This window comes from Homarus americanus, unplaced genomic scaffold (assembly GCF_018991925.1).
Source record: "Homarus americanus isolate GMGI-L3 unplaced genomic scaffold, GMGI_Hamer_2.0 scaffold26591, whole genome shotgun sequence".
NCBI classification, from domain to species: domain Eukaryota; kingdom Metazoa; phylum Arthropoda; class Malacostraca; order Decapoda; family Nephropidae; genus Homarus; species Homarus americanus.
The window spans coordinates 751,459-777,919 of NW_024755595.1; the positions used below are offsets into that span (position 1 = coordinate 751,459).

Below are 26,461 nucleotides of genomic sequence, written 5' to 3' on the forward strand. Positions count from 1 at the left end.
TGTATTTTATGAGTGTGCTGGATTGGACTGCAGTATATCATTATGTACAACAAAAACAGTACTGGGAGAAAACTTACTATGTGTTGTGCAGTCTCTTTTTACTTGGTAAACTATGGTGTATTTAATATGAAGAAACGTCTTTATGTATAAACAGTAAACCACGCACACACACTCGATGTTTACGGTTTAATGATATCAGTAACTGACGTTTACTCATACGTTTGGCAAAGCAACCACCAGGTGGGCCAGACAGACTAGCCTACCCCTATTGCGGTGTACCGTCTCACGTACGGTTAGTGTGGTGCGACAGTGTGACCAGAAGGAGTAAAGCAGTTGCGTGTAAGTAAAAATGGCTTAACAATTAGATCATTAACATATAAATTTTTTATTTGATGATGTTACATCGGCCTTTACTGCATATGTATATTATAACACAAAGTGAGTCTTGCTTAACATAAAACTAGATAAATTTCAACTTGATACTGTCAATTGTAAAAGTGCAGTAAATATAGTCATCAGATTGACGTAAAAAACAGAACATTTTACTGCGCCAAGATTTAGAGAGACACAATGACCAAGAAAATACGAAAGGACTCGGAGCCAGTGTGCCATGATGACTACACTACAATACACGGGTGATGGGATGCTGCTTGACTGTTTCAGAATGTTGCTCTATAGCGGAAGAGCAGCCTATCACTACCCTCAACTGTCATTATCAGATTAACTACCTCTCTCCCTATACCCAGAACAGTTATCATATTAAGGTACTGTTAGCACTCTACGCCAGCAGGGAGCATTTGGACCAATGCACTGACTGCGGTATTCCCAAAGGCCCTGTATAAAGGCAGCCCACAGACCAGGACAACTCCCCCCCCCACGTTCTCTCTCCTCATCCGGATCCTCTGCTCATCAGGACTCCACAGCTTTTAGTTAGTTTAACAAATTTATTGACAAAGCTTGTAGTACAGTTTGCCTATTCTAAGTAATTCAGTCAGGTCTTGACACTGAGGGTGGTATCACTTCTCACTGCCACGCAGGACAGAGGTTCATACACAAAGAAATACATCATATTCATTAACAGCTATAAATGTATAGAGGTCAGATTCATATGGGTAATGTCACTGTTCACTGCCATGCGGGACAGAGGTTCGTACACAAAGAGATGCATCATATTCATTGACAGTACATATACATATATGTACACACACACATACACATATACATACTGTACATATACATACATACATACACATATACATGTACCTGTATATATAGGTCAGTGGATCACATACATTGGAGTCGTATTCTAATTGAAGACTAATCAGTGTGGGCTAGCAAATTTGGGATAAACAGCAAGAATGTCCTCAAGCGCACCTGATTCAATGAAGTAATTACATAGTTCAAGATACAATAAGTCAGGTGGCCTGAAGTCTTTGACAGTGTCGCATTCAATAATATAGTGTTCAAGTGTATGCTTTAAAGGTTTATCACAAAGTTTACATGCTGAGTGTTCCGGTATGGGTACAGCGTTACTAACTTGCCAGATGTGTCTGTATCCTAGCCTAATTCTGGCCACGACCACATCACATTGTCTGGTTTTGTCCTTATGCTGGCCATACCGGTACCTCTTGTCACAAAATTTGTCATATTTACTAATGCTACAACTGTCAGGTCTCTCTGCATTTCTCACTTCTTCTAGATCAGAGTTCATGATTCTGACTTGAATGTTTTTAATTACAGCATTGGACAGACCAAGGTCACGGTCAACATTTTCTTTCTTACATGCCTCATTGGCCAGTCTATCAGCACGGTCATGATACCTGATTCCAACACGGGACTGAGTCCACACAAATTCGATACGAAAGTTTTTCTCATTGGCAGTTATCACATTCCTTTTAATATCACATACAACTTTAGACATAGAGCCTGATGGGCTGTTCATTTATTTCAAAGCACTTTGAGAGTCACAGAATATCACCCCACCTTCATTTTCTTTGAGGTAGTCTGTGGCTAAGTAGATTCCAGTTCGTTCAGTTTGTGTTGTGTTGGCCCAGTTGTTCAGCCTCCACAGCTCATACAGCGCTGCACCGTCAACGTCCTACGACTTCTTTGTCATTCTCTCAGGAACCCCTTTCAACCCCCAAGACACCAAGGATTCCAGCAGGTGTAGGTATACAATCACTGTACATGAACAGTGTAGGTATACAATCACTGTACATGAACAGTGTAGGTATACAATCACTGTACATGAACAGTGTAGGTCACACACTTTACAAACACAGATATAGATTCAAGCAGAGGCGGGGTGTACTGATAACAACCGTCTACACTCAGCTGGGTGTCAGTGCTGTGGTCACGACGTGTGTGTGTGTGTACACGAATGCACCAAAACAAGTCCCTAAGACCAAGCATCACCATACACCATCCAGCATTAATACTAAAATAGCAGGTATTATACCAGAGGGTGACACAGTCAGGCACGATGCTGTATTGTTACAACGATGCACTGTCTCATCTTTACTTGTATTAGTCTCAAGAGGAACGTGAGTGAATGACTTTGAGAAGCACGAACTGTCACGACGACTAGAGAGATCGTGGAAGTGACCACTATTATCAATAACAATCTCTCTTGACCTAGTCTGATAGGTATACAGGGGCGACCTTATCATGACTACTGTAGATAAAGAACCCAGTAACAACCAATTCATCGCTGATAAATAGCCTACATCTCTTGTTCTATGAAATAGGATAATAGTCCTCCAGTTCAGCCTAATAATCGATTAACCCGAGATGTTCATCTGGTAGTCACCTGCAGGTTCAGCTGCGGCTTTCCCCCACAGTAAATAATAATAATAACAATAAAAGGACTTTAATACGCACAAGAAGTGGCCACACCCTGTCCTTCCCCCTTACTGTGGTCAAGGACGGGGTGTTGTAGATGGCAGAGCAGCATCCTTGCTGCCATCATATGCACTTAACCTAACCTAATTTTGGTATAGTTTGGGTGTCTTATGATGGTATACGACGTCTTAATGTATACTGTATATGAATTAATCCTCCCCTCGCCCCCCCCTCTCCCATGTGTATGAGGAACTGTAAACATGTAACATATGCGCTTCTCGGGCGTTTGGCAGACTGCCATACGTACCCGTGTTTTCAGCTGTAGGGAGTTGAAACTCTCATCAAAGCTACTCTACTACCGAGCAGTGGTCTTCCTCACCCTGTTGTGTGACAGCATATATGAATCACGTCCAAAAGAGAGTATTTACTAGCGTATAGTCTCCGATCATTGTTGCGAGGCGCGTCTGCCGAGAAGACAGGAGAGCAAATACCAGCATCCTTACTGACATCAGACGTTGGAGCATCGATGCCGACTTAGCCCAGTTCCAACTTCTTTATATTGGCCCTGGCCATGTTGCACCCATAGACGACAGTAGACTGCCAAAACAGCTGCTTTACAAGGACACACTTGAGACAAACCTTAAAATGTCACCCCACCACCGTGATGATTGGTGAAGTATCGTTATAGAGGGCGTAAAAATTTTAGAAATTGATCAACTACATGCGAAGGTAGACAAGCAACAAGCGTCGTAGAGATGCTGCCGCCTCCCGCGAGGAGAGGAGAGAGAGAATTTTTGTAAACATCAGTAGTGTCACAGGTGTGTATTTACAGATGTGGTCGACGCAGCTGTGTTGACAAACTTCACCAACTCGCCAAAACACTACAGAAATGTGAGTACAGTACCGAGGTCCCACCATGTGTGAGTTCACGCCTTTCCATATTTTATCGCCATCAAGTCTGTTTAATGTCACAGTGCCTAATTTTGTGTCACAATATGGTGTTTTCTCTGGTCTGTGGTGGTTCTGTGTTGTCTGATTTATCCGTTTTAAAATTTGACCCTGGCATTGGCTGGCACAATATTTGGTAAGGTAAGGTGAGGGCTTCATCATTTTGTGTAGTATGTTTGTGTGCTGGGACTCCTGTAGATAAGAAAACTAAATAAGGGAGAAGCTATATTGATATACAGGGGTGTATCTGGAGCTGCCTGCCTCTAGACTCCCCATGGTCTTTCATTCCCTCTGTGTGATAAATGCCAATGTACATATAAGTATTTCCTGGCCATAACCTGCCTGGTGCATGAGTAATAATAATAATAATAATAATAATAATAATAATGCTATAATAATAATTTTAAAAATGCTGTAAAAATAACTATAAAAATAATAATAATAATATTACTGTAAAAAATAATAATACAGTATAATAATAATAATAATAATAATGTTAAAGATTCCCTCTTGCATAATCGTCCTGTGTTCTATACTGTTGCCGACACACTGGTTCGTAGGACCGAAAACAATAGAATTGTACTCTGCCCTCCAGTTGTGGTTGCGGGTTAGTTAATAATATTGAAGGTACTGACATTATACAGTACAGTATACATAGTATGTTTCGGATATATGTTTCACTGTGAAAAGCTACAGAAAGATCTCTGAGTTTCATGTATGATCGAAAAAATAGCTGCGAAGATTCAATGTCACGAAATGTCTGCAAGAGCATGCACCTGTGTAGCACAACAGTAAGGAGGCGTATCACATGTCACAACAGGACGAAGAAACTGCATTGAGACAATGCGAAAAGGACCTGGGGTGTGAATGTCGACAAGAAGGAACTTAAGTTCTCGGGCCATTGTGAGAAGAAGGTGAATCAAGCAACGAAACCATATGGTTTATAAGAAGGTTGTTTAGATATCTGGATGGTCCGTCTGTAGTGGATTCCTCCCCTACAAGCACAGAACCTTCTCGAATTTCCCAGCCTACGCCTCCAGCGCCACCTATGGAGCGGGGGCCAACTATCTACCCACGCCTACCCCCGCCTTATAAGACCTGACACCACTGTGACCAGCCTCTTTCTACCCAGTGCCACCTTCAAGCAACACCACCTCCTGCTGCCGCTCCCGCCAGCGACCTTGGCGTCCCTCAAGTCGCGTGTACCTCCTCTGGGCACTCTCACCACCCAGCTCTCTCTACTCAACGCTTATTACCATGCTACCTACCCAGCAATAAGCTGCATTGTACATCCAATACAATATGTATACAGTGAGCACATTGTGAGTTTCCTTTCTCCATCCCATCCTGAGTGTGAACACATACCTCATAACCCCACATGTCGCTCGTCACGGTATTCAAGAGTGAGGTGCTTTCCCGTTTGGAATACTGTCACCGTCTGGTCCCCGAGGTATGATAGACACTGTCAATTGATTGAAAATGTCTAAAGGAGGGCCACCAGACGGGCGCCTGCTCTACGGAACCTCAGATACCCAGAAAGTGTTGTGACGGCACTGAGTGTGAGCTCTTTCAAGACAAGACTTGACCAACACTGGAGCGGGTTCAGGTACATTCAGGAGCCAGTGCATGCCCAGTACTTGCCAACAGTGTGTAACAGAGACGTGACCGATCGCCCAAGGGGCTAACGAGCCGATCAGTGGTGAAGAGGATTGTAAACGTCTTAGTTAAGGACGTTCAGGTTAGGGGCAAGTCGAAGGGAATGATTGAAACCCGTCTTTTGACGCATTCAACATTTATTGATGTGGTCAAAACCTGCAGAGGAGAAAGCGTTCATAATATTACAAGGTGATCCATCTGATACACAATTAGTTAGTCTCACACAATTGTATCTTAATTACAATTTATTAAACATACTGACATAACACAAAGTTCATAACTATTAATCTTGGCTTCGCTTCATTCTGCATTGTCTTATTACTGCAGGTTAGGCCGAAACGAGTAGGCGTAATTAGTCAACAATATTTCAGTACCGAGGGGTATGCCATCACTTAGGCTGTACTTACAAGTGCGGGTCAATGCAGATCAGTATGGTATTCCAAGAGAAAACAGTATTGCGTAAATCGTCCCAGCACAAATTCTCGGACAGGAGAAGGCTGGTCTTCACAGCATCATAGAGAAATCCGACTGCGAGAGAGATTTAGGAGTAATGATAAGTAGGAACCTTAAGCCAAGTAAACAATGTGTTTTTGCTCGTAACAAGGCTAATAAAGTACTTGAGTTCATACAAAGGAGTGTTAGTTACAAGACTAGCGAGGTCATCCTAAAACTGTATCTTGCGCTTGTGAGACCTCACTTGGATTACGCAGTTCAGTTCTGGTCACTATTACAGAATGGATATAGAATTCTTGGAAAGAATTCAGAGGAGAATGACAAGACTAATCCCGGGCATTAGGAATCTTGAGGATAGAGACAGGTTAAGGCATCTTAATTTGCACTCCCTCGAGAGACGTAGAGAGAGGGGCGACATGATAGAGGTGTATAAGTGGAAGTCAGGGCTAAACAAAGGGGACATTACAAAGGTACTCAAACTATCCAACCAGGAGCGAACTCGTAACAATGGTTTTAAATTAGACAAATTTAGATTTAGGCGTGAAATAGGTAAACACTGGTTTGGAAACAGAGTAGTGGATGAATGGAACAAGTTACCAAATATCATCATTAACTCGAATACGCTGAATTGCTTCAAACATAGGTTGGATGCTCATATGAGCAATAGGGGTTGGGTGTAAATGGGACTGGCCAGTATGGGCCAATAGGCCCGCTGCAGTTTCCTCCATTCTTATGTTCTTATGTGACGGCACCGAGTGTGAGCTCGTTCAAGGCCAAACTTGACCAACACTGGAGCAGGTTCCGATATACTGTATTCTGGAGCCAGTACTTGCCAACAGTGTGTAATAGAGACGTGACCGACCTCCCAAGCGGCCAACGAGCCGATCTGTGGCGAAAATGCTACAGGTAAAAGTAAAAAGTGTCAATGCTCCATATTCAGAGCTACACCACAAAATTGAGTAGGGAAGGAAAGTTATGAGTCTGTGGACATAAAATATAAAATATCAATCTGGAACGTGTCATCAAGACAGCCTAAACAATAAAGCGATATTTTGCAGTTAACTAAATACTGTATGTAATTTGTCTAGTACAATACTGTACATAATTATAATCACTGTATAATATTCGTAAATAATATTATTTATAAATGAAAATATGACCAAAACAATATATATATATACAGTGGCGGCTCGTGAAAAATAAACTGGAGGGACTGCAAGCCTCACACAACAGTAGGTGACCTACCTCAGGTATGAGTTGTAGTTGATGTCCACTAATTCCCAGGGCATGGTAGTAGTGATGGACCAGTATTAATTGAAAATAAAGTCCGCGTGTCTGCTCTTCGATGTAGCAAAATTGTTTATTACTATTTCATTAAAATCCTTTATTTCTGTTATCATTTTATTTTCAATGGATATCACTGCTAAAGCAGACAGTCTGTCATTCACCATGGTACTGCGCAAAAAAGTTTTAATTCTCTTCAAAGTTGAAAAGCACCTTTCTGCTTCTGCCGTTGTCATTGGAGTTGTTATTAAAATTTTCAGCAACTTGACAGTGTCTGAAAATGTTGACTGTAGATTATTGTCATTCATCATCTCCAACAAGTCTATGAGACTTTCTGATTTACACAAAGCACGATTTAACCACACCGTCCACACGCAATGTAAACACGAGACTGAGCTGCTTCAAGTGCGGCGGCGGCGGCGATAACAGACATCAATCGTACAGCATTGACAGCAACTATGAAAGTAACTTAAATTTTGGTCTGATTTTAATGAAAATTCACTTAGCAACGTATTGAAAATAATTAAATAACATATAAAATGATATATTTGTTGGTAGTGTATTATTCAGCTGTCTCTCTAAAGGAATCATACGCCTGGCAGTGAGTGTCTGAGGGGACTGCAGCTCTGCAGCCCTATGCACGAGCCGCCACTGTATATATATATATATATATATATATATATATATATATATATATATATATATATATATATATATATATATATATATATATATATACAGTATATATATATATATTATATATTTGATGGGAATGAAGTTCCTGACTGACCTGGCAACCCTAATTACGGCTCGCACAGGGTTGCCAGATGGCCGTTTCCACGGCCAAAGTTCTCTAATTAGGCCGTAAAAAACTTCGCCTGGCCGTGATGGTCACGCCCAAATTATTTGGCCGTATTTTGTAAAACACGTGTTAATTCCTCATCTCGTGGATTTTGAAGAAAAGTCTAGCACATTTTCAAATTTCACAATGAAAATGCTGGCTCAGTGACCTTGTAGTGGATTTCTCCCCTACAAACGCTGTTTGTCCCTGAGTAGCCGACCCTACGAATTCCCCAGTGATGCCTCGTGGTCTGGGTCAACCAGCGCCGCCTTACATGACGGAGGTCAACTACTAAGCCACGCCTACCTCCGCTATTTAAGACCTGACCTCGTGGTGACCTCGCTCTTCTTCTAGCTACAGCCACAGCAAGCAACACCACCTCCTCCGCCACTGCCTGGCGGCCCTCGCTCCCGCCGGCGAGCATGGCGACCCACAAGCTGTCCTCCTCTGAGCACCCACACCAACCAGCTCTCTCTACATCACGCTTGTAACCATGCTGCCTTCCCAGCACCAAGCTGCATTGTACATCCAATACAACATGTATACAGAGAGCACATTGTGAGTTTCCTTTCTCCATCCCATCCTGAGTGTGAACCCAAACATAACATACCCCACAACCTCACCTTGTCATGACCTCACCTAATCAGTGACCTCACCTCTTCACATATTTACGTGACCTACTGAGCTGACTGATCTTTCTAGTTACTACCTTAGTTGTTAGTTCTCATATTTGAGTTGTTCAGGCTGAACGTGTCCAACATATGGGTTAAGCTTCATAGCTTACAAAGCCATCTGAGTTACTTTCTGAAATTCCGAGTGCTAGTTTTCAAAATGTCCACTAGTAAATGGAAAGGGTCCTACGACAGTGGTAGAAAATATAACAAACAAGGGGACGATGACTAACTAGACGTTTTTGCTGACGCCAACTGGTGTTATCATGCTCCACCACCATTTCAGATTAAGGTAAATCTTCACTGTAGATTATAGATATTATTTTAGGTAATTATTGGGCTCTCAATTCTAAGTGAAAATTTGGTTTTATTACGACATTTTAAGTGGATATTGTAGGGTATACTTTTATTTTGTGCGGATTGCAAAAATAGCCTTGTGCTTCCCATCCAAAAAGTTTTGGCCGATTTGGCCGTGAGATGGCGTGAAGTTGGCCGTGAAGCTTGTCGTACATCTGGCCGTGAAGCTCGTCGTACATCTGGCAGGTTGTTTTGTTTACATCTTGACACCTGAGTCCTGGGCCCTGACCTGACCAACACTGTGCACTGTCTGGTGTATTTATGAGTATAGTACAGTACTTACTATACTGTATATTGATTGCTGCAGAAGAACCTGAAAAGGAAGTCGTTAGGAATTATCACCTGGGAAAAACGAAGGAAAGAAGAAATGAGAAAATACTTCGTGAAGTACACCAAATTCAGTCTTTATGAGTGTGCTTCTCGCTTACACTTTGGCTGCTGAACTACCTGGAATGAATAGTTTCCTAGCATTGACACTAACCCTTGGTGATAGAGAACCTTACCCAGGCCACGATTTTGGTTTGGAGATTTGCTAGCATAGTTTAAAGCATGTTTCTCTGGACTACTGTATAGCAGTTGAAAGTGCATGTACACTTGTATACAGTATACTACGTAAATGGTAATCGGGGTTTATCTAATCATATCCAAAATTAGGTAAAATCCCAGAGGAGGTCTGCCAAAAGGTACATGTACCCTGTATTCTGGATTATCAACTTGTGAGAAGGAACAAAACTAAAAAAAATTAATAAGGAAAACTAACGTAGTACTTGATGAGGAAGGTTCAGCCTTAGTACCAAGTTCAGGAAATTTGTGTAAAGAATATAGTTCTCTTATCTTGAGACTGACAAAACATGCTGGTGAAATGCATTTTGTGTAATTCACTTACGTTTTTTTTTTTTACAACTTCTACCTCTGAAGGAGCTGGCTGTCCTTGATTTTCTATAATCTATATCCATGAAATGAAGGAAACTGAAGTCAGTATCCTTACCATTATCACTGAAAAAGTCAAGTAGGTATGAGGCAAGTTTCTCCCATGTAACTACTGATGCTTCTGAAGATCAAGGAATGGACTGGTCCTCTGGGTAGCACAAAATGCAAGATGACCGAGAGCTGATCTGTGTGTAACAACACATCTGATGTCGAGTACGTACGGTATAGATGCTGAAAAGTACTCTGAATGGCCAGTGGGGTCTTTTGTGTCAGCAGTGCAATGAATTATACAGAAATGGATGAAAGTCATACATATACTGTATATTGATAATAATATACATGAGCTATTATGACAAAAAACTCTTTTTGCATGATATTAATATATAGTAATATACTTCCTCTTTGCACCACTGTAAGTATTACCATCACTTGGTCTTCTTGGAATCCATTGTTAGGGTAAAAAAATTAATTAAAAGTCTATGAAGTCAGCACGAACTCTGCATATTTCCCTATTAAGGTCAGTAATGCTTTTGCACTTCATCTTGCATTGGTTTTAAGGTGGTGTGTTGCAAGGGGCAAATATGAAACTGAAATCTTGACTTTTGAATCACAGAATTTTGAGTTTTTGCTGAACAGTGTTTGAAACAATATTTACATACAGTGCAGTAAATAATATAATATAAATTTATGCATTTTGATTATTTTGAAGTATTTCATAAGACCTGTTTTGAATTTTTATTCCATTACATTGCATAATGATATGATGTGTTTTATTATAACATGAGGATCTTAGCATGGTCAAGTTATGTTAATTATTATTGACTCTTTCAAGCAATACTCTCTGTTGATAAAGAATTTACGTATATGATTTTACAGTTGTAGAATACAGTACTGTACAGTATTGGATAATTGGCTAAAAACTCCTTAAAATGTATTTTTTTCTGTTCTATTTCAAATAGAAATAATGTACAGTGATCCCTCGGTTAACGAACGCCTCGGTTAACGAGATTTCGGTTGACGATTTACCTTCCATAAGATTCTTAACTTCGGTTAACGAGCAATCCCTCGATTAACGAGTTTTTTACGAGCCGACCTCAACATGTTTTCGCTTGCATTTGGCGGTCCACCAGCTGTAGTATTAGTCCGCCAATACAGTAATCGGTTTTAGGGCTTAAATTCCTTACTATTTTAGTAAATATCAAGAAGTTTATACTATTCAATAATTTTAAAAGTTTAATATTAAATTTTTTAGTAATTTTAACAATTATTGAACATAATTGAAGGTAAAGAAACTAGTTTCATGCGCGCCATCCAGCCTGGCAACACACCAAACAGGCGCCAGTCTCTCTCTCTTTTCAGTGGAGGTAACATCTTGCTTGAGACTCTCTTCAACTAAATGCTTTTTTCTGTGTTTGCATGTAAATTATTGGTCATTTTGAAATTTAATTTACATATTGACAATATATAATGCAGTGCAGTGTTGTTTAAGGAAAGTAATCTTGAATTACACCAAAAGAACTAAAATTTTATGGGTGAAATGGCGCCATGGGGTGACTTCTCTTCCACCCCAATGCCTTCTCTTCACCCTTCTCCTCCACCCCTATTCTAATTCCCATCATCATCATCATCATCCAGGAGCCTTCTACATACACACCTCAAAGTAAGTTTATTTTTCTACCTTTTTTGTTGAATTTAGGCAATTTTCGGTGAGCTGGAACCAATTACTCAAAAACCCATTGAAACAATGGTTTCGGTTAACGAGCATCCTGCTGGAACGGATTGTGCTCGTTAACTGAGGGACCACTGTACAGTACTGTGCGGGTAGTACAGTACTGTACATGTACAGAGGGGTATATTGATTACTATATACAGTAAGGGAAAATATGCCTAAGGTTAGAGGATGTGCTCACCAACCTCAGAATGAAATAAATCAAAGTTTTTTATCACTAAAAACCTAATTTTAAGTTGTAAATTAAAGCAAACAAGTGAAATAATTGTTAATATAAAAGCTGCATTTATTGTATGGTATTATGTTAGCAGTCTTTTTACCTAAGAACATTATATATCAATACATTTGTCATTATGTAAACAAGTACAGTATTAACTTTTATTTGTTCTTGGCAGGCAGGTGACTAAAAAGCAGTTGATATCATGTGGATTGCTTGCAGTGGCTTGTATCGGAGTTATTGCAATAGGCCTTGGTGTTGGTAAGTACACAGTATCTGTATACAGTACAGTACAATCCTGTACTGTACAGTGCTTCTACCTGTACTGTACTTATGTACATAAGAATGAAGCATTAATCTGAACTTACTATTTAATTTTTATATGGCTTCAAATATTTTTTAACTACGTACAGGTAATTTATTTTATCAGAATACAGTACAGCATATTTTACTGTAAATGCATATGGATAATGTTCTCTTTATACTGTACTGTATAGATGGAGGGACAAAAACACCTTGAAAGTTGGGGGAGCCATAAAGCAGATGCTCAGTGCAAGAATGCTCTATGAAATGCTTGATAAGATCAGAACCATAAATGTAACTTTTTTGATCAAAGAAAAAATAAGATACAGTACACTAAAACCTCCACAGTTTCTCATAATTCATCTACTTTTAAGAATCCCTCGCTTCAAAGTTTGCATAAGCAAGCTGAAATTGCATAAAATGAACAACTATATACTGTATAGTTTGCATTTACGCGGTTTTTGTTTACACGTTTGGTCATTTACGCGGTGCTTTGCCAGAATGAAAATGCTTTAATTACGCGGTAAATTTGGTCATTTATGCGGCGAGCGGCTGGAGAGGTCCAGACCGCCGCGCCATTTTTTACCCATGCGGTCCATTCTTAACCATACGCGGGAAGTGGCGCGGTGAGTGGTGTGCATAAGGCCGCTCTTATGTTATCACTGACGTCATATGACGTATCGGATTGTGATTGGGCCACGCATCCTTACCACCCACGCATTCCCTCCGCCGCTAGCTGTGATTGGTCTATTGTAACATGACATGCCCTGCCACCAAAGGGTAGAAGTCGCTGACCTAGCCGGGTCCTGTCTCATTGTTCTCAGTCCGTGTATACAGTTCTCTCTTGTGCCCGCTATTCCCCTCACAACTCACAATGGCTTCCGCGGGACCCCCACCACCAGAGAAAAACATTGAATTACCTGGACCAAGCCATGATAATGTGAAGGAAATCATCGAGTTGGGGGAGAAAATTAAGCTCGTCCTTGACAACGACCCAGACAAGCATCGGTATGAAGTGTCTAATAACCATCTGACGAAAGTTATGGAGCCGTATATCCAGATCTATCTCGACAACATCAATGCTAGTCGTCAACGTAGTATTGAGGACTTCCTCGCCCACAACCCACCACTACCACAGCCAGCCCAAGTCAGTGATAGTAATATTGACAGTGAGGATATGGACTTTGAGGGGTTTGTCTGGGAGGCCCTGCAAACCTCTGTGAGTAGTGAAAGTGATTCACCGGAAGGCAACTAATCTGCCATCTGCCATCCACGTGTGCCGACCCAGCTTTTCTACTAACGTAAGTGTTAAAAAACCTAATATTATTAATTGTGTGTGCGTACCATCATAAAATTAAGATGTTATTTTTACTACAACGTACGTATTGTGTCGGAAAAAGTGGAGTTTGGGGGTCGGCCCAGTCTCTATTTCAATTATAATCCCATATGTTCTGTTATTTCATTTATGTGTTTCTTGTTTTACACGGGCTTTCACAGGTTCAATTGACCGCGTAAATGCAGACTATACTGTAAAAGTAAAATATAGGGATGAATTCCAAAACCTACTGTACTGTACTCTACTCTACTGTGGCCCTGACCAATTTCTACCATTGTTTCAGTAAGTATTGTACCTTATAAAATAAGCTAATGATCATATAATATTAATAATGTAGACATTCCTTGCATTATGGAAGGGATGCATTCTTGAAAAATTGTCTGAAACGAAAAATTCTGTAATGCAAAACCAATTTTCCCATTGAAACCTATTCTATAATGGGAGATGCATTCCTACAGAATATTTTTTAGCAAAAAATACATAATGAAAAACAATTATATAGTACATATGAAAATAAACATTTTTAAACACATTAAATGGAAAATTTATTATTTAATAGAGTACAGCGTACAGTAATACGATGATAATACATAAAATACTTGAAACTAACTCACCAGAAATATATACTCAGAGGGAAAAGACATAGACAGTTTTGCCACTCAGTACAGTATACCGTATGAAATGTTCTCTCATTCTTCTCCCCTTCTGCATGTCTGTAATAAAAATATGTATACATCATATACATACAGTACTGTACTGTACCTGTATTGTACAGTATACTGTAGTCAGATTATTCTGAATTATGAATGTTTCACTGTACATTGCTTTTAAGAAATGGCTGTACAGTAAAATGTATTTAAAAGTGTGGAGTGAGTAAACACTGCTACAAGGAAACAAAAAGTTTAAATATCTTACAAATCTAACCACACATGATCATTTGTGCATAACATAATCCTCCTTGTCCTCATAGCAGGAAGTGAGGCTCTCATGCAAAGTACCATTACTCCTACAGTATTGATGAATATTCCTCTACTTGGTATACAGGATAGTTCTGCAGTATTTGTTGCACTGCACACTTAATCACTTATATCTCAAAAGATGATGATCATTGTTCTACATTTAATTAATATTAAAAGGTTTCTAGTTATTTATAGTGAGATTAATGAATTAATTATCATATGAGATCAATAAATTAATTATCACATGTACCACTTGTCAGGGCACCACCTATTAACTGTTTGGCCATCAGTCTGTTCTTTGTTATGAACTTCATTGTTCAGTGTTAGTAACTTAATATAGAAAGAAACCTGAGAATTTGGAACGGAGATGTCCGGTAAGGTCACACTGGTAACTCCCTTCATACATCCGACCCAGGAAATGAACCCACAGTACAGTGGTAATAGAGAAACATGCTACAGGGTACTACTATACCACCAGCACATCAGTCTTGTGAGTTATGTTACAATGAAGACCACCTTAGATCATTTGTGTTGATGTTAACCTGAACACTGGTGTAGGAAGCTGTCTTGCTCAGAATTTATACTTGACAAAAGTACTGTACTGTAAAAACGTTTAATAAAATAACCTATGAAATGTTTTTCAGGCCTTCAACCAAGCAATAATGATGTCACTCTCAATCAGGTACCTGGACAGGTATGTATCCCAAAGTTCTCTATTCTAAGCTCACATTTTGTGCATTCTCCCTTTTAGCTTCTAATTTCCTTATATTGAGTAAGCTGCCTTTCACTACCTGTCTATACTCAATCAGCTGCATTCTATTAATTATCAGAGTGTGCTTTTCAGAGTCATGAAAGGATAAGGATTAGTGAATACTACAGCTTTCTTGATCTTTCAGTACAACACTTTATTAGATTTTCCAATTCTGTCAAGGCACCTAATATACCCATCATTATCATGTTATGCCCCTTTTCCATGCTTCCTAGCCATGATAACCTAATGGCAGTTCTCCATTGGGCTGAGAAATTAAAAAAAATTACAGTACAGTACTTTGAAATACTATAATGTACAGTACTTGTAATAGCTAAGCATATGGCAGATCACAAAGAACAAGGTTTAATGTATGAGTACATTGAGTCAACCTGTGGTGTGAAAAAGTGGACCACAAGATGACATGGTGTCTTTGAGTACCCTGTAGGGAGCTTTTATTATACTATTATTTTATTGTTCTCAATCAATTTGCAGGAATCACGTGAAAGGTCAGGGTTGTTTGAGGCTTGGGATGATACTCAAGCCAGAATTATCCCAACAGTACCACCACCATCACCAACAGTGCTGGGAAAGTATGGCACAGCAGCTGTCAGTGCTGATGGTGCGCCCTGTGCTCAAATTGCAACGTAAGTTGATTTGGTGTGTAAGATTGCTGTAGTGGTTGACTGTCATATAATGTAAGCAAACGTAGATTCATTTTCGTCAAAAGAGGTATCAGGTATGTTTAAATGTGACTTCATACATTATGAAGCAAGGAGAAGGGTGTTGATCAGTGCCACAGGGTAAGACTAAGGATGTTTGTATGATTCAGTAAAAGAATAGGGATGTTTGTAAGAGTACAGGACTTAATTGAAGGAAGAATAAGGATGAGGATGTTTATAGGTGACTTGGGGTAGAATACATATATTTATCAAAGACAATGGGGAAGAACTGGGATGTTTGTACTTGACTCAGCTTGGGTAAAGACAGGGATGTTTGTAGGCAAGTCACTTTGGGTATGAAATGGGATACATCCCAGACTGTTAAGAGACTTGTGCAACTGGCTTGCTAAGCCCCTTAATCAGCATGTAGAAGAATATCTTTGTATGAAATTTGAAAACAAAATTATGAAATAACCTCATGAAGGTATGTAGGAATATTAATAATAAAAGACAGACAGTTAGGAAGATGAGAGTGATATGGAGGGATATTTTGACTAAGTAATTCAGATGTACTGTTGAGCTCTTGTGTATTTATATTCCATGACCATGCCAGTCACAGAATACTACTGTATAGTACAGTACTGTACTGTTATAGTTTATCTGGCCGCATATTGTCTACAGTTTGCAGAATGTAAATACTGTACAGTATAGACAAATGTGTCCAATTATAATTGAGCTTTAAGATCTGTACTCCTGGTAAATAACTGCCTCTTTCTCTCTCTGAACAGAGAAATTCTTCAAAAGAATGGTAGTGCAGCTGATGCCACCATAGCTGGACTATTTTGTGTGGGGGTGGTCAATACACAGTCAATGGGTCTTGGAGGTGGCTTCTTCATGACATACTATGACCGTGCCACGGGCAAGGCATACTCCCTGAATGCCAGAGAGAGTGCTGCAGCTGCTGCATATGAAGATATGTATCACGGCAATGGGAACTTAATGGAAGTAGGTTAGTAATGGCGCACCCAAATGCAATATTTAACATAACAAAGTTTTGAAAATGATGTAAAAAGTTCATGTCGGGTAAGGAGTGTTGGTGGATGAGGATGTAGTTTGTATATGTGGGAAGCCAATCTGGATTGTGTTATATCTTATGTTCGTATTATATAGTAATGCTGTAGGACTGAAAGTAAAAGCCAATATAAAAGGTTTTAGCTGTAAATAAACAGATTTGTATATACTGACAGTATATGGCTTATTTTATAGTATTGAAAGTGAACACCTTTGATCACATCCACATACCATTTTAATTAACTTGATATTTTTGCATGGTTTAATTTTATCTGCATGACAGTCTGAATCTAGTTTTATGGTCTTATCACACTTCACCTCCACTTATTTACAGTTACAACTCGCTCTCATTGTTTTCAATATTCACCTTTTTGGATGAAAATCAACATGATGTGCCGGTGAAGATGTTAAACCCAGGAGAAGTTTGGGTGCATATCACCTTAACTCATCTCTCATGGAAAGACAAACTCCAATATACTTCAGGACTGCAGTGGTAGATCTGTAAATAAATAAAGGGTATAAATTGCTATCCTCTGATGACTTTATCATCTGAGGTTCGTAAAGGATGTTAATTCCAATTCCAATTTTCTGGCTATGCTAAAACTGATCTCCTTCCTCATTCAGAAAGGAGAACATAATTCCACTTTGCCTCATCTGTAAAAAAATTTAAACTAAAAAATGATTGCAATTTATCAACCCCAAGATAATTAGTTTATAGTTAATTAACTCATGACAATAGTATGATACATCAGCAAAGATGGCAGAAGTTTGGAATTAAATCAGTATGGATGTGTGACCCAATGAAGGGGCCATAAACATCAAGCTACATCCTCAGTGCCCACTCCTTTATGTTTGTTGTTTGCTGAATAATTTTATTATTATTGTTTAGTTTTGTTTAAGTTTTCAAAATTAAATTATTCTTTGTTCCATAATATACAGTACCTCACATATAAAATTTATAATTGTTAGTTATTTGTGTTATACCAGTGGTTCCCAAACTAGGGTAGGGGGATCTGATAAACATATAGTACTGTAAACAATACTGTACTATTGACATTCTTTGTTTTTTATTAGAAAATTTTCAGTAAAATTGTTTAACATTATTTTTGTATACACTATACTGTAGTAGTAGTATACTGTACTGTACTGGGTACTACAATCTTCTCCAGATGCATGAGATATGTGGATAAAATAATTTCGAGTTAGTTGACCCTGAAAGTACAGGTAATATAAATACGAGTACTGTACAAGGTGTAAAATCGATTTTTTTTTTGGGGGGGGGAGACATGAGGGATTGGTAAAAGGCAAAAGAGGGACGTTATGGGAAAAAGTTTGGGAATTACTGTTTTATACCGTAATACATTTTTACACCATATCTGTCAGCATTATGTTTATATCCTGTACTGTACTGTTATTACTTTATATTTTGATTACATCAGCCAAAAGAAGGTGGTGGGCCGACACAAAACCAAGTCTCAAAGGTGAGTGTAAGACTCTCATCAGATCATCGCATGCTGTTGTTTACACTATAGTTTGAGTTGCTAGTTTCAGTTGACTTTGGACTTTTCGCCATCATTTAACGTTCTATGGTAATAATTTTCCACGCTTATATGGGTTTTCGCAAATACCTGATGGCAGCTCTCCATGCTGCATGGCCCGTTGCAGACTTTTTTGTCAGGTTCTTAATGTCATATCTTATAAACTCTCCTTATGTCATTCTTGGCCTACCCCTGGTTTTCCTTCCCTCCACAAATTACCCCTGTAGACTCGACCATCTCCTGACACCAGGTGGTCTCATCCATTCTCTCCACATGCCCAAGCCATTTCAACATAACCATAAGCAAAACTTCACCACTAATATCAATACCTAGCTGCCCTCTTAGCTCTGAACAGGGTCTCCTGTCTTTTATGCTATTGAATGACCTCTTCTCTTCCATGGTTGATGTAACCATTGCAGATTTTTAGCTTCACTAAAGCTAGCATTAATCTGTCCTTACTTATGAAGGCATTGAAAAATGTTCCATTATATCAAAGTCCCTCTTTGCTACCTCCTTTGAATTAGTGACTCAATTATTACCACCATGTGACAGAAGTTCCATTTATGTAGGAAAGTGATATATGCACTGCAGGGGTCCCCAAAATTGCGGATTTGTATTTTGAGGTCCTCTATTATTCGTGGATGACACTCTGGATGTACTCAAGAATGTCTGTGGGTAGTTTAAAAGTTGCCGTCATTTTTGCAGCTGGGACAGGGAACCATTCGTTCTAGAGACAGTAATTTCCTTTACCTGTATTGTAAATATGTGTGTGTGTGTATGTGTGTAAACATGTACACATACACACACACACAAAACATATACTGTACAAATAAATAATATTGGGAAAATTCTCTCACAAATTATCAGAAAAAAATTTAAAAAATGTGAGTCTACCCTTAAGTCCGTGCTTTATTAATAAAGCACGGACTTGAAGGTAGACGCACATTTTTAATAAATTTGTTTCTGATTATTTGTGAGAGCATTTTCCCATTATGTATTATTTATTTGTATGTGTTTTATGTGTGTGTGTGTGTGTCTACACACACACACACACATACTATATACAATACAGGTAAAAGAAATAATTGTCCTAAGGGCAAACTCATAAAGGGAATATACATTTTTTGGTACACAAGTAAAAAATGTACCCCCCCCCCCCGGTCAGCAAATGTTATTCATTGATTTGGTGATTCACGGCCATTTTGAGAACCTAACCCCCGTGAATTTGGGGGGCCCCTGTACTGTATAATATTTCCTACAGATTTGATTTGATTGTTCACTCCTTGGACATCATCACTACCCAGGTTTAACCCCACTATGGTTATTAATCCATTTGTTTTTCTTGACATTGTGATAAACAAGATAATAGCCAAGTTTCTCAAAATTTTATTCATATTTTGTTTATTCACTTCAGGTGGCTTGGCTGTAGCTGTGCCTGGTGAGCTGCGTGGCTACTATCAACTGTATGAGAGATTTGGTGGCAAAATTCCCTGGGCTGATCTGATAGATCCCACAATTAAGCTGTGTGAAGAAGGCCACAGAGTTAACTGGCACATGGCAAGGGCACTGAAGTTTAATGCAAAGGCTATCAAGAACGAACCAAGCATGAGGTGTGGGGATGGAACTTTTATTGGCATTTAAGTTGATACTAGTGATGCAACGAGTTAATTTTTTGGGTGATTAATTCAGTTTCTGTGTATGGATGTATACAGTATGTGTACACTAAGTAAGGTTCTTCACCAAATTACCTTATGAACTGACAAACCTAAAATTCAGATCTTTTTTTAACTCTCTAAGGGTGACATATGAGGAGAAAGCTATTCAATTTGTGCTTTGAGATAAGTAGCTTTCAAATGACTTTTTTTTCAGTCTGATTTTGTACTAATATAGTGTGTTGAGTCTAGGTATTAAGGTACAGTAAACCCTTGGGATAACAAACTAATTAGGGGAAGACCACAGTTGCTAAAACCGAAAATCTATTAATTATTTTTAACTAAAGGGGGAGGGAGGGAGGTGACAAGGATTTGAAATACTGTACCAGACATTTTAAAATAAGAGATTTTATTACTTAATATTGCATAAATTTGAAATACATTCCTAGTAACGAAATACTTTACATTAATCTTCCATTAATGCTTAAGGTATGTTCTTAATATCACTAATTATATTAACAGTTATGTTCCTCAGCCTTCCCTTATAAACTTAGCAGATAATGTACACAGTTACGCTTCTGTTTAATACTTCAACTAATATTTTTATTACTGTATTTTTATTTCCAGTGTTTTTATTAACCCTGACACTAAAGATGTGTATCAAGAGGGTGACATCCTCAAGAGGCCACAACTATCTGAGACTCTGCGAGTAATTCAGAATGACCCTGATGCTCTTTACACAGGTCAATTGGCTTACAAACTAGCTCAAGATATCCAAAGCTTTGGTGGCATTATCACAGCAGAAGATTTACGCAGATATACGTGAGTAATGACGATACTTGACAGTTATGTGTGAAAGAAGTTTTCTGTTTGAATGTTCTGTTCTTGGAACCTGGAATTTTTTCCCTATTCATGCTTTTGCAATATTTTAAGAATGATTTAATAAATTTGTTTCAGACTTGAGCAGGAAGTGCTGCAGAATCTTAATGGCTACTCTAGGAATTATTCTTCTCTGTTATTGAGAAGCTTTTAAGGTTGTTACAGTTCTTCTGTCAATAATGGACTTTTCAATCTTTGACTGCCGCAGGGTATTGCAAACCTGCTCTGTCAATTAAGAGGGTACTTTGAAGTCCTACATATAAAGCCTAGTTCCCACTTTATATAAATGGGTGGATGATAGGATGGGCATCAAGCTGTAAAACTTGCTTCAAATACATGATGGTTGAATGTGCTGTAAATTTGGAAGTGTTCCAGATAAAGTTTTTTTCTAAAACAATGCCATTAATTGAGAGTTGCCGGTCGATGGAATGTTGGATAAAAGAGGTTCAACCTGTAGTAGCTTAGTAAATACAGTTCAAGAAACACAGAAAGATGTAGATAGATGGAATACGACTATTGTTATAAAGTGGTTGGATATTTGGCATCTTTATTACAAGCTCTCTATGAATTGTTGTAAAAAAAATTATATTTGAAGGTTTTTGACACTAAATATTGTTTATGTACTAATTAAAATATCTTGTGGTTTTAGACCAGTTTGGAAAGATGCAGTGAATGTGAGTATTGAGCAGGGTGACTACACATTATACTCTGTTCCACCGCCTGGCTCTGGTCTCATTGTGGGGTTCATTCTCAACATTATGGATGAGTATAAACTCACTCCTGATAGCATGAATGAGAAAAATATTATTCTAACACACCAGCGGCTTACTGAGGCCATGAAGTGGGCTTATGCTAAGAGGACAGAATTAGGAGATGCTGACTTTGTCGACATGACTGAAGTAAGATACTGCACCATCTTGATAATGTTTTACCATAATTATATTTAAATCATTTTATAAAAAAAATATATATACACTATATACAATATATACAGTACCCTATAACTCTTGCAGAAAAAAAGCTTGAAAGAGAGAAAGCAATTTGTATTTGTCTATTGTCATGAATTTGGAGATAATATCTTTTAAGACAGCACTGAGCAGGGTTTTTAATACAGTACTGTACTATTAGTATATTTAGGTCAAATGTAATTATTATTATAAATACCGGGTAATTGTATTTGTAGTTACTTACACTGGGAGTGATATTCGGCTTTAGAATTTGTATTTTGACATTAAAACTGTTGACATGAAATGTTACTGATATACAATAGTTCAATTTTAATAACTGATATTTTTCTCTTATAGCTCACACGGAACTTGACTTCTGATGACTTTGCCAAAAGTATTCGCAATCAAATTATGGATAACTATACTTTCCAAGATCCTGAACATTATGGTGCCATTACCTCTGTACAGGATAATCATGGCACTGCCCACTTTTCTCTTCTTGCTCCTAATGGTGATGCAGTATCTGTTACCAGCACTGTCAACTTATAGTAAGATTTTTAAACATACGAGTTTTTAGTTAAGTTACAATTAGTATAAAATTTTTCCATAATTATCTGCCCTACCAATTCTTTCAGGGTAGCTATCTTCTTTTTGATGTCATCATCTGTAATTGCTATCCCTTTTTACTGTAATTAATTTTCCACCCCTGAGGTATGCATTCTTCTAGGTATTGGTATGCTATCCATTGTCTCTCATGTGAACACTGATGCAAATTATACATTTATGGCATCTGTTGTCCATTTATCATTCTCCAGAGTCATGTTGTTTTGCCCTTTAGATAGCCAACAAGGTCTTTGGTTTTCATTATGCCCCCAATGTATGCATAAAATGACTTAGGATATTAATATTTTATGGAAAACGACATAAACAGGAGCTTGATGATGTACAGTATAGTGGATACCCCTGTATTACATTATTTATTTTGACACGGTATTTATTGAAGGTCATGTCATTCAAAGGGTAGGTTTTTAGAGACTGAAAATGGAACGTATTCACAGATTTTGCTATTCGTAAGGGTTTCTGGAGACCTATGCGTATTCAAATAATAATATAAGTCGTAAGTGTACATTAGTTAGCCTATCCACGCTGGTTATAAAGTGGGGTTTCAGAATCAATTCCTCATCTCTTTTCCTTCAGTTTTGGTGCTGGGATCAGATCATTGCAGACCGGTATTGTGCTCAACGATGAGATGGATGATTTCTCGGCTCCTAACATCACCAGTTTCTTTGGCATTCCTCCATCACCAGCAAATTTCATCAGACCTGGTGAGCAGAAGTGTCTAACCTCATAGGGTTGAAATATATCGCTCTATCTTTTCATCCGGCCAAGTCACCAATGAGCTACTGGTAACACTAAAGGAAATATGTTTTACCTTTGACTGTTACAAGTGACTATAATGTAATATAATTTATATCCAATATTATGGGCAACTACTTTTTTCTTTCTCTCTTAGGGAAGCGACCCTTGTCTTCTATGTGCCCAGTTGTGTTAGTAGATAAAAATGGGGATGTCCGCTTAGTCGTTGGTGCTGCAGGAGGAACGAAGATCTCCTCGGCAGTGGCGTGGGTTTCAATCCGCAACTTGTGGTTGGGAAACAACATAAAAGAAGCTGTTGATGCACGCAGAATCCACCACCAACTATTTCCCATGGAACTTAATTATGAGGATGGAACTTTGTCTGTAAGTATGTTAAGTTGCATAGCTTGTCAGTAAGGAATTGAACCAGCGATCCTATTTTATGATGTCGGGTGAATGGTCCTTTACTATATTATCCAGTCTTATCGCTCTGTTTACTACGTAGTGGTGAAAATAGCATTAAGGTTTCAACACCACAGCTACTTCTAATACACACATCTGGATCCCATGACTCTGCAAGGAAACAGCTTGTGAATGATATGGATATTGCCATCTGTCCTGTGTCACTGTTCACAAGATTTATCAGTAACGTAAGTTTTCACCCACCTCATGTTCGGAGGTTATATTCAAGACATATATATATACTGTATATATATATATATATATATATATATATATATATATATATATATATCCTTGTCACTTTGATTTCTGTATTATATTTTACCCTTCAGGACTAAAAATTTGCACACTTTTTCCATGCAACATAAACTAATGCCCAGGAAAATATATACAGATTCAGGTGGACAGCAGAGGCAGGACTGTTGAAAGTGTAGAGAACTGAAAAGTCAGTGTTGATTTATACCGAGGGTTTACGGGTTGCTGAGAATCCCATAAATTAGAGGGTAACGTTCATATCTCTCACGTGAGAAGGGCATTTTCAGAGTGACCCTAACAAACATCGCAGGTTTTCCGAAGTCCGGTTTCCTCCTGTATTAACACTGGATAGACCAACTGCCCAAATGATTAATAAGCTGATAAGTGGTGAAAGTTATAAAAAATAACTGAAAATAAAAAGCCCAGATGTGCAAATTAAGCTATTACGTATAAGCAGAAAAAATTAAGCAATGACATGTACTCTCTATAAATCTTTTACAGGTACTGGTAAAATTATGAATAATCCAACTTACCAACTTGAAGTTTAGTTTAGCTGTCAGTCTAATAGGTCTCCATCATCAGGTATTTAGTGTAGGACTTCTGCACTGCACACATAAAACACTGTAAGAGGTTAAAATTAACCAGAATGATTACTTCAGAACTCGGTAATCAGATTATCTGTTCTTTTACAGGAAATTGTTGATGGTCTACAGGCAATTGGCCACAAGACGAAACAATTTGGTGTAGGAGGGTCTGTGATTTGTGCCATTGCCCGTGAACAAGATGGAAAAATTTACGCAAACTCCGATTTTAGAAAATCTGGCGAAGTTGATGGGTTTTAAGTACTGTATAGAGTACAGAAAAATTGTAATTGTGTTCAAGTTCTAAAGCATGTACAGTAAAAATAAATTATGACAATTACTTTTCTCATGATCAATTAATGACTGTACAGTACAGATTTTTGGTACTGTACAGTATTAATATATATATATACAGAATACTTTATATATATATTATGTTATATTCTCTGTATATATAATTCTTGTATTCTACACAGTACCCTTTACTTGTAAAACATTTTTAACGCTGATTTTAAGACTTGGGCTTGAAGTACTGTATGAGAATTGTTTTAAATTATGTAACACATTACAAATTACTACTTAATGGTTAACTCAGTTGCTGGGGGCATGACACATAATTCATGTCCTCCACCATTTATGGTGTACTGTACATATAACTTCTACTTCCTGAGTTTTCTTCATTGTTTACACCATCATCATGATTTTTAAACGAACATTTCCAAATTATTTCATGCATGCACTTTTTATGATTTTTTAAAAATATATTTTAAATTAAATTATTTAGTATTTAACTACAGTATAGTAATTACATAAAGGAAAGGTTAAAGAGAATTACCTTACATAGATTGTAGCAATATCCTTGAAGGTATCTGGAGGTGACCTTTTGAAGACATCCTCTTTGGACTAATAACCTTGGAAGACAACTTGTGAGAGATGTCCTCATCTGTGTAATACAGAACTGATTATTATTTGAATAACCTGTTAAGCCACAAACACATTCAGTCAAAATCCAAGACTCATATCCTAAAGCCATTATTTTAACAAACAGGTCCAGTACAGTGCTCAGTTTCTATGAACTATTATGCTGTATAATAGAGAGAAGTGGTAGATGAGGGTTTTATATAACCCCTTCACTAATACCAGACAATTTTATTCATCAGAGAGGGACCTTCTTACATAAGGGGTTAAGGATACTTTATAAAGCCAGAAAAAGTGCTATGACCATATTAAATTGTATTTCCCTCTAATTTCAAAATTCTTTTCCCTATTTCATTATGGGACAATTTATCCTCAATTAGTGTGAGAATGTTAGCTATTATATATGGATCATGAATATTTATTTTTTCATCAATATTTTTTATAATCCCCCCCTCCCAATAAATGTGCCCTGTAATCAAATATGTACTATACTTTTGTCGACATGACTTATTTAATCAAATGGGTCAATTTATAGCTGCCGTCAATTTTAATTTGAACAAATTGTGATACTGTACTGTATACAGTACTGGAAAACATGTTATTCTTTAATCTGTGGAATGTGATTACCTTTGGAGAAAATGAGCAGTTCTCACACAGTCTGACTTCTCTGAACTAATGAGGTTTTACAGTATCTTGAAATCACTGTAAATATGTATTGTACCTGTATATTGTACAATAATTAATTAATAAATAAAGTTAAATGAAAGTAAAGGATTGTTTTTTTTGGTCTTTCTCATAGATGCTGTGAAGGTAATAAACCCTTAAAGGAGACCGGCTTCAATATGATCTTGGGTAGATCAAAATATT

At 38.0% G+C, this 26,461-nt stretch overlaps 1 protein-coding gene across 3 annotated transcripts; it reads left to right on the forward strand.

The window, feature by feature from the left end:
* Positions 1-261: 261 nt before the first annotated feature.
* LOC121856609 (scoloptoxin SSD14-like) lies at positions 262-26,365 on the forward strand. Of its 3 annotated transcripts, XM_042352243.1 has the most exons (14): positions 262-339; positions 3,674-3,732; positions 12,106-12,188; positions 15,170-15,219; positions 15,769-15,920; positions 16,724-16,944; positions 18,446-18,487; positions 19,959-20,154; positions 20,824-21,018; positions 21,725-21,974; positions 22,380-22,570; positions 23,220-23,347; positions 23,536-23,762; positions 24,788-26,365. In XM_042352243.1, coding segments are annotated over exons 2-14 (1,887 nt in total). In that variant the 5' UTR covers positions 262-339; positions 3,674-3,730; the 3' UTR covers positions 24,938-26,365. The 3 variants fall into 3 exon arrangements, with proteins under 3 accessions (XP_042208177.1, XP_042208175.1, XP_042208178.1); XM_042352241.1 differs by lacking the exons at positions 262-339; positions 3,674-3,732 and adding an exon at positions 9,166-9,438; XM_042352244.1 differs by lacking the exons at positions 262-339; positions 3,674-3,732; positions 18,446-18,487 and adding an exon at positions 9,167-9,438.
* Positions 26,366-26,461: the final 96 nt, after the last annotated feature.

What these genes read in the sequence shown, in the direction of transcription:
- LOC121856609 (XM_042352241.1), top strand. Translation starts at nt 9,419, where the DNA reads ATGAGAAAATACTTCGTGAA. An exon ending in CCCTGTGCTCAAATTGCAAC is followed by an intron (nt 15,921 to 16,723) that starts GTAAGTTGATTT and finishes CTCTCTGAACAG; the next exon opens with AGAAATTCTTCAAAAGAATG. An exon ending in AGCAAATTTCATCAGACCTG is followed by an intron (nt 23,348 to 23,535) that starts GTGAGCAGAAGT and finishes TTTCTCTCTTAG; the next exon opens with GGAAGCGACCCTTGTCTTCT.